The 13,190-nt window shown below is 47.8% G+C and overlaps 1 protein-coding gene across 1 annotated transcript in view; it reads right to left on the bottom strand.

Annotated features, from left to right (window-relative positions):
* LOC119374677 (1-phosphatidylinositol 4,5-bisphosphate phosphodiesterase) overlaps positions 1-13,190 on the bottom strand; it is a 137,677-nt gene that overhangs the window by 16,868 nt on the left and 107,619 nt on the right. The window contains exons 27-29 of the mRNA XM_049410976.1: positions 11,953-12,218; positions 9,485-9,586; positions 5,977-6,121 (exon numbers count right to left, since the gene is read on the bottom strand). Of these exons, the coding sequence (XP_049266933.1) occupies positions 5,977-6,121; positions 9,485-9,586; positions 11,953-12,218 (513 nt within the window). The remainder of the gene's footprint in view (positions 1-5,976; positions 6,122-9,484; positions 9,587-11,952; positions 12,219-13,190) is intronic.

Genomic DNA, 13,190 nt, shown 5'->3' with positions numbered 1-13,190 from the left:
GCTTTTCTGATCAATGAAAACGGAGACAAAGAAAAAAAGTTATACAGTAAAAACTTGTGAATTTGATTTTCATGGGACCAAAAAAGAATGTCCGAATTAACCGAATGCTGTATTATCGAAAGTATCAAGAAAACAATAAACAAGTGTCTATTACATCAATGCACTTTCATTTTCGTGATGAATACATAAATCCAGTATACTTATTTTGCATAAGAGCAGTGTAAAAGCCGCAATTTTCGTCATTTGCGATTTCGTTCACATGCGACCGCGGCTCAAGACGCCCCCGCAGAAAGACGAAAGGTGCTACAAACTCATCCCTTATTGCACACTGCCACCACCAACAACACCATGTGCACATCACGATAATTTTTTCCCCGGAAAAATGGCTGGCAAATGATTGTTCGTCCATCATAATGTAGCAAGTAAGTTTTATGCTAGCATGTGGACCGCGGTTGAAGCTCTTCGTCTTCAATGCTTCCACTGTATTTGAGTCCTGTGTCATCGCATGCACATTGCCTGAAGTCAAAACGAAGCTACCGAGTGCTGCATCCGTGTGGACGAAACGGTGGTCACTAACGACTCGGCCATAGCGGGCACGCGGTTCTAAAGGCAAGCGCACAGCCTACGTCCAAAGTCGACATGAAACTGTCCATCACCGCATCTGCTGCTGAATAAACTTGGCTCACAACAACCATGGATGGTGACTAAGCAGTTCTGAAGGTGTGCAGTGAAAACGAAACTACTGCTTGTCGCGGCTTTGACCCCAGTCGCTATCGACGCGATCTAAGATAGCACCCAAGCAGTTCGCGTGCACCAAGTAAAATCGAAAACGAAACAAGTTTGCTGCAGCCGCTGAAGCCTTGGTTGCCAGCTACGTGATTGCAAGAAGAAAACGCCGTTTTCTCTCCTTTGCATCGCACATCTGCAGCGCTTCGTGCTTGGCGCGCTCTGAAGATCGTTTGAATTAACCAGGTAGTGGCCAAATATGACCGAATAAATGAGAGAATAAATGAGGGACCACAGAACATGTCTGAATAATATGATTCTCTGACTTAACGGGGGTCGAATTAACAACCTTTTGCTGTATTTTACTGGTCTTTACGTGCCAAAACCATGATGTGATTATGATAGTGGAGGCCTGCTGAATAATTCGTACAATCTGCAGTTAATTATTTGCCTAAATCTAAGCACAGGGGCATTTTTGCATTTCGCCCTCACCAAAATGCAGTTATCATGGTTTGAATCCGCACCCTTGTGCTTACCAGCAGAATACCTTAACTGCTGAGCTAACAAGGCTGGTACACAAGATTTTTGAAGTAATGCGGTACTACTATTTCAGAGATAAAGCAGGGGAAAAAGTCTGCCCAACATTCTGAATTGAATCTAGGCCATTGCAATCATGGACCCAACTATTCAGCATGGTCAAACGCTTCCCGGCAGGTACAGTAACGATATATTTTGAACCCCCAAAAACATTGTGTTAACACTTAGCTTACTACAGTAAAATCTCGTTAATTCGACCCCCGTTAATTCGGAATTTCGGTTAATTCGGACGCGGCGTCTGGTCCCGGCCAAAATGTGCATTGTTCTATGGCTGAGAACTCTCATTAATTCGGACAGATTCGACCGCGCTTCGGTTAATTCGAACTCCCGACCGAGGTCGGGTCGAGACGGGGAAGCAGCAGCGGATACCGCCACGGCCGCGGTTCGGATATAATTCGGATTCGCAGCCGAAACCGACGGCGCATCTGAACAATTTCGAGATCGGATCATGGCCTCCGAGATTTAAAACGAGGTAACGAGATCGGATTATGGCCTCCGAGATTTAAAACGAGCTTTGCATCTCGGAGGCACATACACAATGAAAGGCAGTGCATCGCTACTGTCATCAGCAACAGGGAACATGGCGACGGTCCGTCCGCGTTATCAACGCTACAGTTACGGTCCCTAGAATATCGGACCGTACTAGCCACTGTATCAACGCGATCAGCCAGCCATGAGTGGTGGATGATAAGAATAGCATAGAATATGGCATAAGGCATCGTTCCGCGATAGCACCCCTGGTGTTCCGCAACGTGCGCGGTGAAGCGTTGTGCAGGCCTGGCGTTCCGGACTTTCCGCACTCCTTTCTACGTACGAGCCGTGCAACATTTTCAACACTGACGAGACAGCGCCTGACAAGACGATCGTGTTTAAGGGGGACCCGTGCGTCGGCGGGAAACGGAGAAAAGAGCGGGTGACGGTTCTTCTGGCTACGAGCATGACCGGCACAGAGTAGTTGCCGCTGCTGGTGATAGGAAAGGCTGCGAAGCCAAGATGTTTGAAGAACATTAAGCAGGTGCCTGTCGACTACCGCTTTAATAGAAAGGCTTGGATGACCTGGCTGCATCAGCTAGATCGCCGCTTTGCGGCACAGTGTGCGCGGACCTTCAGGAACTGAGCAAAATTATGATTTCCTTGCACGTTGCCTCCGCGAAGCAAACCGCGATCACCGACTTCTTCAAGAAATAAAAGTCTGGTGGTGGCGGAAACATTTTTCTAGTGTTTTGATCGTACTCGCGATAATTCGAACCCTCGGTTAATTCGGACATTCTCTCTGGTCCCGTGAAGTCCGAATTAACGGGGTTTTACTGTACTAGTAATTATGTGTTAAAAAAGGTTTTAATGAAAGAAACAAATGTACTGATTATACGGTATTCAATTCAATACCTGAAGCTAGGTATTGATATTCGATTTGTATTAGCATTCACACATCCCTAATTTTAAACAATTCTGAAATGCTTTCAGCTCTGCCAAGATCAAGTGTCTCATAATACATTGTGGTGAACAAAAAATAATGACCTTGTTTGACTCCTGTGCACACTTTTTTAAAAATGTTTATTGCTTGCAATCACTCAGGAGAAAGACTCAATGAGTGAGAGCCAATTGGAGCTGCCGCCTTATTCCTACACTAGTGGGTTTAGTTTATTATGTTGACCTATGTTGCTAACAGTGCAAGACGTGCAATAATCCTCGAGACAATCACAAAATCTTTTTCAGGCAAAGGCTTCACGTGCATATGAGTTTGAGGTCAGTAAAACATGTTACTTCATAATTGTGGTTACTACTTTTATGTTTTGGACAAAACCTTTTCCTCGGCAGCATGTGCCATCGAAAATGGGCAGTGAGAGGGATGCAGTCTTCGTCGCACACGCAGCTCTTCAGTAGCAACACATTCGTGATAATGACATCTAACATCATGTGGTCAATACCCCGCTAGAATGAACACTGCTATGGCGAAATTCCCACCACAATGGAAAATTTTCTGTTTCTGATCAACTGTCCATAACAAATAATGCCATAGTTCTCTCTTCAGGAAAGATGACATTCCTGGACGTATTACTGCTTCAACGGTGCTTTTCCAATCGGAACCAGATGGGGAAAAGGCACTTTCTTAGGACTGCTTCAAAATTTGCAGTGACAGCAAAGGCTTGTTACCTCCTTTGCAGAGCAGCTACAGTACAGGACCTGTGCTGTGATTCGAGGCATGCTTTTCACTACCCCACACACATCCCTTCAGATCATATTTTTATCAGCAAATTTGTTCTCAACTGATCACCGATGTATCAGGATGCAGTCAGTGCACTCGCAGAATTTATGACACTGCCCATGCACAGCGGCGAGTTGAAACAAATACAGTGCAGACCACTTATAACGTAACCGCATATAGTGCAGGACCGGTTATAATGCGGTCTTTTTCGACTCCCGTTTACCCTCCCATAGAACCGCATGTATGCGCATACCGCTTATTGTGCAGTCCCCCAAGATGAAATACCGTTTATAATGCGGTTGCGGGAAAATATTTCTGACAAAAAACGCGGTAGCCAGTGCGGTTCTCAAAGGAGGTACGCCGCTGGGGAAGGAGCGACAAGGTCTTTACGAAGTTCGAGAGCATGCACAGTGAACGAGCGAGGGGCGGAGGGAGGAAAAAGACCGCGGCAGCGCTGTGCGGGCTCGCCGAGTGGGGAAGGATGGTGGTTGCCTAGGCGACGGAGTAGCCTTTGCACCGGCGGCGGCAAGGCTCCGCGGCCGCTTGCCGGCAGCGCGTTCCGCGTGGAACGTACGATCGCATCCTCATCATGTGCGCTTTAAAGCAAGTTTCCCGTCGGGAAAAGCGTCGTCGTTATCACACTTGCTACAGATATCGCGTTTGCTACCTCGTCCGCAAATTGAAAAGTTTTGCGGCTTCATGACGCGAGCTTCCGCCTTTTCTGCCAGTGCGCGGACTTAAACGAGCTTGGCGGCTTTTGTCGCCGTTGATCTCCCGGCCGCGAACACAAACTTCGTATCACGCGCGCTGTTCTTGGGTTAGTGCTTGAGTGCGATCTTTTCGACGTCCGACCTTCATGTTGTCTTGGACAAACTTCCCGCGACATGCTAAACTGCAGGCTAGGCCTAATCAGCGTTGGTTGCTTTTCGGTAGCGGTCGCGGACGATAAAAGTTGCAGTTTGGTGCGGAATTAACGAAACTTTTTGCGATGGCTGCACTTGAATTGAAGGGAATCATATCGTTAATGAAAACGAGGGCATGGTTGGCACAAGTAACTCTCGAATGGTGGTTCCGGATTCGATTGCAATGTCTTGGACATTGCGTGCGCGCCCGTGAAATCGAACGATCGGTACCGCGCTCAGCACGTGAAATTTCGGTCGCGATTCGACATGGTTTCTGTGTAATGCGCATACCTCGAGGTGGCCTGAAACGTAGTCGGCGAATTTCCACGATGGCACTTTGTTTTGTTTGCTTTTTTCCCCCGTGTTCATTTCGTTGGCAATGCGGGTCTTTGGCGGTTATTTTTTGAACATTCGGAGTTATAAGTGGTTGTAAGCGCCCCAAATCGCATATGTTGATTATCGGACACGCCAGGCTACATGCTCAACACGTTTTGCGCAAGTGCAGCCTTTGAAAAAGGTTGTTTTGGTTATAGTGCGGATATTCGCGACTCCGGCGACATACGTTATAAGCGGTCTATACTGTATACTGCTTGTTGCTCTTGAAGTAACTGCAGCTAACGACGACGCAGTCCTTGAAGCTAGTGGCCAATGCATACAATCAAAAGAAAACTAATGTCTGAGGGCTCAGTTGCTGAGGGTCAAACTGTACTCACTATCGTTATGATCATGAATGACAAATGCACAGTTCTGAAGGTACATGTATGGTTAACGGGCACCGTGCAGCGAGCGCTGCAAACAGCACCACAGTAATAAATGGTGACCACACACAGTTCTGAAGACATGCACAGTACCAATGCACACTCAATCCAAACGAAACAACTGTTTGTTCTAACCGCCTCACTTTCATGCTGCATTGCATAACGATGTGGTAGGGTGTGTGCACAAGTGAACATAAGCACAGCAGTACACAACATTGCTTCAGAATTTCTACTAATGGAAAGATAAATGGTACAACAGCTGACTTTTACTAAAACTTCAAGCCATGTTTGCTAGGCTGTGTAACATACTGTGGAGGAAAATCTTCATGGGTAATGTGCGCAGCCTCTCCTGGCCATGGCAGATTTGAGCCTATGCAACAGCAGTTCAATTCAATCGTCGACCTGCAGCTGGCGTTGCTTTAGATAGTAACGAAGCTTGACATGTCACCCGAGGAATTGTTAGCACTCTGTCATGTGACCGTGGCAGACTGTGCCACTAATATTGGCACGTCTTTAAAAGGGCATGCTGGTGAAAACATTGGAACTACCAGGCTTCCTGTAAATGGGATCAATTGTAGTTTCGTTTGCTTATTTTGCAGCTTGAATTAAGCCACCGTTACAAATGAATGTGGACCTGAAACCAATGCATCATAGTAGTCTCAAGATAGCGTGTACTTAAATTTATGACGACATTACTGACTTTGGAGCTTGATTCATTCACTACACGTCCAACTTCGTTTCGACGAGGCCTTTGCGTGCTAAATCAAGGGTGGCTGAGTGCACTCACATTGTCGATCTCACGCTGCAGGTCATGCAGCTGCTTCTCGTGGACCTTCTTGAGGCGCTCGCGTTCCTTGCTCTGCTTCAGTGCCGCTGACTTGCGCTCCTCGATGAACTTCTTGGTGTTGTTGCTGTTCTTCTCACGCAACCGCCTGCAAGCAAGTTGTGATTGCCTCTGAACATAAGGCCACTGTTATGTTTTGTGTTCATAGTAACTTGTGATTTTTAACAATGTGCGAAGCATTTTTGAAGATTATTCAAACAGTAGCGCAGAAAAACCACACAGACAGTAAAAGAAGTTGTCTATGTCAACTGCCAACTAAATCTTCTAAGGACCAGGAGGCACAGTGCTGTTCCTCTCAGACCCGCAAAGCCTTACTGACAAGTGGCACCACTGCAGATGCACTTTGCAGGAAGCTGGCTTGCAGACTCATCTGGCTTGCACCAGCACATACGTGAGCATACATATCTCGATTTCCTATTGAGCAAAAACTGGCACCGTTTCACTGAAATGTAGTAGCTGCTGCCGTGAGGTGCCAGTCATCTCTAGCTCGTGGGAATTCAGGCGTTCGCGCCAGTGGCTCGACGCCATCTTTCCTTGGAGAATTCTCGTGTCCCTCTCCTCTCGACCGGACGGGTGGCAGCTGGCCATAAATCGCCGTCACTTTGCTGCCACCCCGCCCTCAAAGGTTAAACACGGTGTCCCATTGGCCCAATTTTGGCGGGATTTGGACCTGGCTCGCGCTCGCCTAGAAGCGGCGGGCGTGCGACCAGGTTCGGCGGAGACCACTTGGGGACCTCGAAGGGTGCGTACACGTTTTGGCCGCTCCGGCCGGCGGCGATCCTTTGTTCTTTGTTCTTCGCCGCCGGCTGGCGGTTACGTCGTTTTGTCGGGGCTCCGGCCTCAGCGGGCGTGCGCCACCCTCCACGGTCTCGAAGTCCCGAGGCAGTGCCTCGCGATCGTGCACCGTATGTTCCTTTTAAGTGTTTCTTCTGTTTCTTTGCTCTGGTGTGCGAGATCGCGGGAGCGCTGGCCGAAGGGTAGGTCGGCTTTCCAAACTTGCTTCTTTGTTCGTTTTGTGGGTGTGCCATTCGCGGCCACATTTGGTAACTTGTATTAGTTAATTGGTGTCCTGTGTATTTATGTTACTTACAATTGGCTGCAGCGAATTATTGATCTCTTGTACTAAAGTCCCGGCAATAAACCACTAATTTGGAGAGTGTCACCTAGGGTCTCCCTCGCTGCGTGCGACGGCTCGCCGTCCCTTCGCGGTGACGGGCCGAGTTCTCGCGCGCAGCAGTACGGACGGTACACAGGCGCGGGACGAACGAGGCTGCCGCATCCTCCGTACTGCTGCGCGCGAGAACTCGGCCCGTCACCGCGAAGGGACGGCGAGCCGTCGCACGCAGCGAGGGAGACCCTAGGCGACACTCTCCAAATTAGTGGTTTATTGCCGGGACTTTAGTACAAGAGATCAATAATTCGCTGCAGCCAATTGTAAGTAACATAAATACACAGGACACCAATTAACTAATACAAGTTACCAAATGTGGCCGCGAATGGCACACCCACAAAACGAACAAAGAAGCAAGTTTGGAAAGCCGACCTACCCTTCGGCCAGCGCTCCCGCGATCTCGCACACCAGAGCAAAGAAACAGAAGAAACACTTAAAAGGAACATACGGTGCACGATCGCGAGGCACTGCCTCGGGACTTCAAGACCGCGGAGGGTGGCGCACGCCCGCTGAGGCCGGAGCCCCGACAAAACGACGTAACCGCCAGCCGGCGGCGAAGAACAAAGAACAAAGGATCGCCGCCGGCCTGAGCGGCCAAAACGCGTACGCACCCTTCGAGGTCCCCAAGTGGTCTCCGCCGAACCTGGTCGCACGCCCGCCGCTTCTAGGCGAGCGCGAGCCAGGTCCAAATCCCGCCAAAATTGGGCCAATGGGACACCGTGTTTAACCTTTGAGGGCGAGGTGGCAGCAAAGTGACGGCGATTTATGGCCAGCTGCCACCCGTCCGGTCGAGAGGAGAGGGACATGAGAATTCTCCAGGGAAAGATGGCGTCGAGCCACTGGCACGAACGCCTGAATTCCCACAAGCTAAGGGCAGCTTGGGCTTTTTGGTACATAACGTCAGTGGAATAGTGCACACTTAGACAGGGACGGAGTAAGCAACACGACACAAGCTTTAACTATATCAAAAAAATGTTTATTTCAAACAGGAGAGAAAGCTTTATGTACAGTACTGGACGAGGCGGCCGCGATTATTTAAAATCAGCACGAAGCAATGCAAGTTCCTTTTCAGATAAACAAACGAACGTGTGCACACTAACACATGTGCCCAACCACTCAATCTACATCTAGTTAAGGCTACACGCCTTGACGATTGCCTGAGAGAACACCGTGGCAATGTAGATAAACTCAAAGACGGTTTCTTGCTATGCACTGCGGTGCATTTGGATGTCAGCCTGAAATTGATAAAGTTGATGTGATTGTCAAGAATAAAGAAAAGAGAGTCCTTGAGATAACTGAAGCTGAAATGATTGAGCGGTTGGCAACACGTGTTAGCACGCATTCTATTAGTTGATCTGGAAAGAAACTTGCGTTCCTTCGTGCCAATTTTAAATAGTTTACAGTCATGCCTGTGTGACACGCGCAACCACCTCACCCAGTCCTGTACATAATTAAGTCTTTCTTTGCTGTTTCAAACAAACATTTCTTGATAGTTAGCGCTTGTGTAGTCTTGCTTACTCCATTCCTAAGTGCATGATATTCCACTTATTCCACTTACGTTATCTCTAGTTAGTTGTGTGCAGTGCATTGCCTACTAAGCTCACTCCGTAACTGTGGTGGTACTTGCTGTACTGTACATGCACATTTGCCACGAGAGCCCTCTTCTTCTTAGTACCCACTCTACTCCTGACAGCGTAAGGATGTGATGAGTATTTTGTTAAGTCGAAATGGTGACGGCGAGCTGCTTTTGTTGCTGCAAGAGGCTCTCACTCCATGTCTGTGAGCTACACTTGCATTCCTGCTCAAGGAGGTGGCAGTGGATCATGGTGTGGTGTGTGTGTTGTCGCCTATTAAAAGCATGCAGTATGGTTACAACATGTCCAACAACACTACACCGCACATGTTGCCGAGCAGATAGTTGAGGATGCTTAGCGTGAGAGGGTTGTCTGCAATAACTCATAAGGGAACATTTGTAAGCGGCCGCCATGACGCCTTCATGCTTTTCAGATGCTCATCTATAAGGACATCCCCACACTCGATCTAAAGTAGGAATGATTGGTTGACCGGTCTGGGACAACAGCTGCAATGGCACTGTTGTCTTGGCACATCCAGCAGGCACCAGGTAACATCAAACACTGAGCAGGAACGCTTCCTGCCGTTTACTCCAAAGGTCTACAAAAGGTGTACGTGAGTCTGTCAAAGTGCCAAAGGCACTTATTGTCTCCTGGTTGTGATGATGAAGAAAACAAGTATCAGATATGGCAACAAATGACAGCTCACCGTTCTCGCTCGGCCTTGTTGCGCAGTGTCTTGTCACTGGACACCTCCCGTGCCGTCTCCACTGACACCTTGGCCTGTTTCGTCTTCATTTCCTTGTTCTCCCTACGGAAGGAATGGAGAAACTTCACTGTCAACCTGACAACCTGAGTGACGTCTCCATGCACTGTCACTGGCCAATCAAAAGTGACATTATCGAGCGAACACATCTGATACGATGACTTGAATTAATGTGACCGCGTTGATTTCAGCCACATAAAACCACCGTGATATGATCACGGCTGATGCAAATTTCGTTGTGGTACGAATTCATACTACAGTAGAACCTCGGTTATATGAACCCGGCTGATACGAATTTCGGTCTGACATGAATTCATAAAATTCCCTGGCTGAATTTCATTGTGTCCAGTGGGCTAGAATTCGGAGGTTCCAAACACTTTCCCGTGTCATGATGGGTGATACGAACATGGGTAATGAAACTGTCGAGCGACGACTGGCAGTAGCGTACATCGGAAGCACAGGGAGTAGGCACGTGGCCAGCGCACACAGAATCAAAACTGTGCTTATCGTTTGCTCCAACCGTTGTGATTGAACCCACGGTCGCTTTCAACGCAATCACGTATGGCGATGACAAAAATTCTAAAGTACACGTGCATCCAATGCTCACAGAGTCAAAACGATGCTGCTTGGCACAATTGCGGTGGACAAAACCAGTGACAAAGCGATCATAGACAGCAGCGACGTAGTTTTGAAGGCACATGTGTGGCCAGTGTACACAGGTTAAAAACGGAACCACCGTTTGCCACAACCGCAGCACACGAAGCCGTGGCCGCTATCAACGTAATCATCGATAGCGACTACGCAACTCCAAAGGTACATGGCTGACGCAGCGCTAGATTAAAGGCAATAAAATCGTAAAAAAAGCACGAAGCATTTGGTGTTCCTGTGATTCCCTGATGACTATAGTGAAGGAGACTTTGGCACTTAGTTTTCAGTTGGCCTCACGTGAAGCTCTGACACGCATGTTCGTGCCAGCCAGCTGCGCCGTCCCTTATTGATCCGTTTGCATGTGTCCGAGAAAAACATATGCGAGTTCTTTTGATGGAGATAAATGTATTGTGCATATAATGTGGTTTGAAAATGGATTTTGCTAGTTTTTCGATGATACGAAGTTTCGGGTGACACAAATATTTTCGCTCCCCCTTGAGATTCGTATCACCACAATTCTACTGTATTCCTTGGCCAAAATACATATGAAAAATAAAACAGCACAAAAAAAAAGACAGAACACGCAGAAATACGCAAGGGATACAGCACTGTATCCTGTGCGTCTTTCTGAGTGTTGTCTTTGTTGTGCTGTTTTACCTTTCCTAAGTATGAACCAACTCAACTAACTCAAGCATCCATTTTAGCCAAAATACATTGCTCACAATACGGAAAACGTTGGCCGTTGTTCCAAACATGTTGCTATGCCGCTGCGGATCACGTGAACGCACAAGCAACAGTGGCATTGGTGGCTGCCAAGCCAGCAGTGCAACTGGTGCAGATTAACAGGCACAGCGACGTCTGGGCAGGATCCACAGTTACCAAGCAACTGACCATGTCATGCGGTTGTGCAATCTCTCACTAGTGCCCCCCCTGCACTCATCACGTCTAGGGTACCAGGCGATTCCCATTGCACATGAGGGGAGGAGGCTAGGAAGCACGCAAGAGCCAGCCAGCCATTGAAGCCTGCCGGCTTGTTCTTGTGGAGTTGGGACAGGCATGTGCTTACCCCTGTGCCATGTTGAGCCAACCACCACTCTCTTCATTTTTTTTTTAATATGTGACACTCGCCTTATGCCGCTTGCTCATCTTGGGAGTTTGATCGCTTCATTGCTGACATGTTGTGAAAGCAAGAGCTTCTGTCATTCAAGAAGTTAAGACGTTTTGCATAAGGTGGACAAGGATTCGAAAACAAAGTGAGGTGACTTCGCCTAGGAGTCAAGAAAGGATTCTCCGAAGAAAGGACCGTCACACGATCGTGGAAACGTGGGTTAATTCAATTTTCTCCAAATGTGCAATTCCCAATATTGACCTCACGCGGTGTCCAGCATATCGTGTCTCGCCCGCCAACACGAAATATTTCAATCAAATGCCCATAGCAAGTGTACAGCTTCCCAATTGTTTTTTTTTTTTTTTGCATTGTCAGTAGAATGCATTCTTAGTTATGTGTTCAGTTCATATTGGGCAAGCATGGGTGCATGACCTAGTGGTCAAGGCACTCGCTTTCAGGCCGGGGGGATCCAGGTTCAAACCCCAGCCCCAGAAAGAAAAGTTATTTAGTTTAACCTATTCTTTCTTTGGCGTGCACCAGCTGCGGGTGAGGAGGGTTTTTTTTTTTTTGGAACACCACCATCACCAACTTCACAGTTCAGTCAACACAAGCCTTGATTGAAAAAAAAAAAAGATGAAAGAAAGATGTGCCTTGCCTCTCGAACTTCGCATCCAGCTGCTTCATCTGAGCGGCTTGTGCCTTGAGCATGAGTGTGCGCAGAAGTGCCCCCTGCTGGGTGAGCTGCTGGCGCAGCAGCTCCCATTCCTGACTGCGCTGGGAGGCCAGCAGCGATGACCACTGGTGCATCTGGTTGACCACGAGCGACCGCACTGCGCAGTCCTCGCTTGCAGCCGTGCCCGAGTCGTCGCCGGTGTCCCGTGGCAAAAGCTTTTCCACGGCCAGGCATTGCTGCTTCTGTACCTGTGGGGACAGCCATGCACACTCCGTCTTTTGAAGGAGTACCGACACAATTTTGAGACATTGCAAAAGGGACATTTTTCATTTCCTTGGTACACAGTGTTAACGCTCTCCACACACCGGAGTCAGACAACGCGTATAAAATAGTTTACTTCATTTTAAAGTTTCTGTCGCTGAGCGTCTGCAAGCCAGCCCCACCGCAATGAACATTATCCCGACGAGTCACCGCAGTTCCACTGAGTTTGCTAACTCTATGTCCTGCATGCAGCCTAAATCGCAGGAATCGCTGTCGGGGTCACTGAATGACAATTCACTCACCGTTGTTTATGTGCATCGCGAGCACATGACAGATCTGCCGCTAGTATGTCGCAAGTTGCTGTCTCCCCGTGACATCACACTGATGACACGTCACTGAAAAGCCGCCCCCTCAATATCGAAACCAAAAGTGCTTTTTTTTTAAGGTAGCGGTACTAAACATACATTCGATGCATTGCCAGGTACCACAATACTCTTTTTAGGGTTCTCGACACCAGCGTTTTTATTTAGAGCAACAATCCGAAAATGTTTAAAATTCATGTCAGTCCTCCTTTAATGTTACACTGCACACAACATCAGCCCAGTCCACATCACGCTATCTGCAGTTCGCACTCTTTTTGAAGTAAAATAAGATAGTAAGGTCGTTAGCTAGCGGTCATCGCAATTAAGAAAGAAAAAAAAAACGTGATGATAATGAGGCAGGCAGTGATGACTGCCAGCTGCTATGCTTATTGTACTTAGAGCAGCAGATACCAAAAACATAAAACCTGAAGTAAAACATGCAAGTACACACGTTGCTATGTTACAGGAAGAGAGGTGAGAAAGCAAAGGCAGCAAGGTAAACTAGCAGCAGTTCAGTTCTGGATAACGGTACTCACCTTTTTATGGCTTTAATTTATTTTAAGGATGTGTTTAAGGACGGTGTGTTTCATTTATTTT

Source organism: Rhipicephalus sanguineus, chromosome 11 (genome assembly GCF_013339695.2).
Source record: "Rhipicephalus sanguineus isolate Rsan-2018 chromosome 11, BIME_Rsan_1.4, whole genome shotgun sequence".
NCBI lineage: Eukaryota > Metazoa > Arthropoda > Arachnida > Ixodida > Ixodidae > Rhipicephalus > Rhipicephalus sanguineus.
This window is presented reverse-complemented; position numbering and strand designations above follow the sequence as displayed.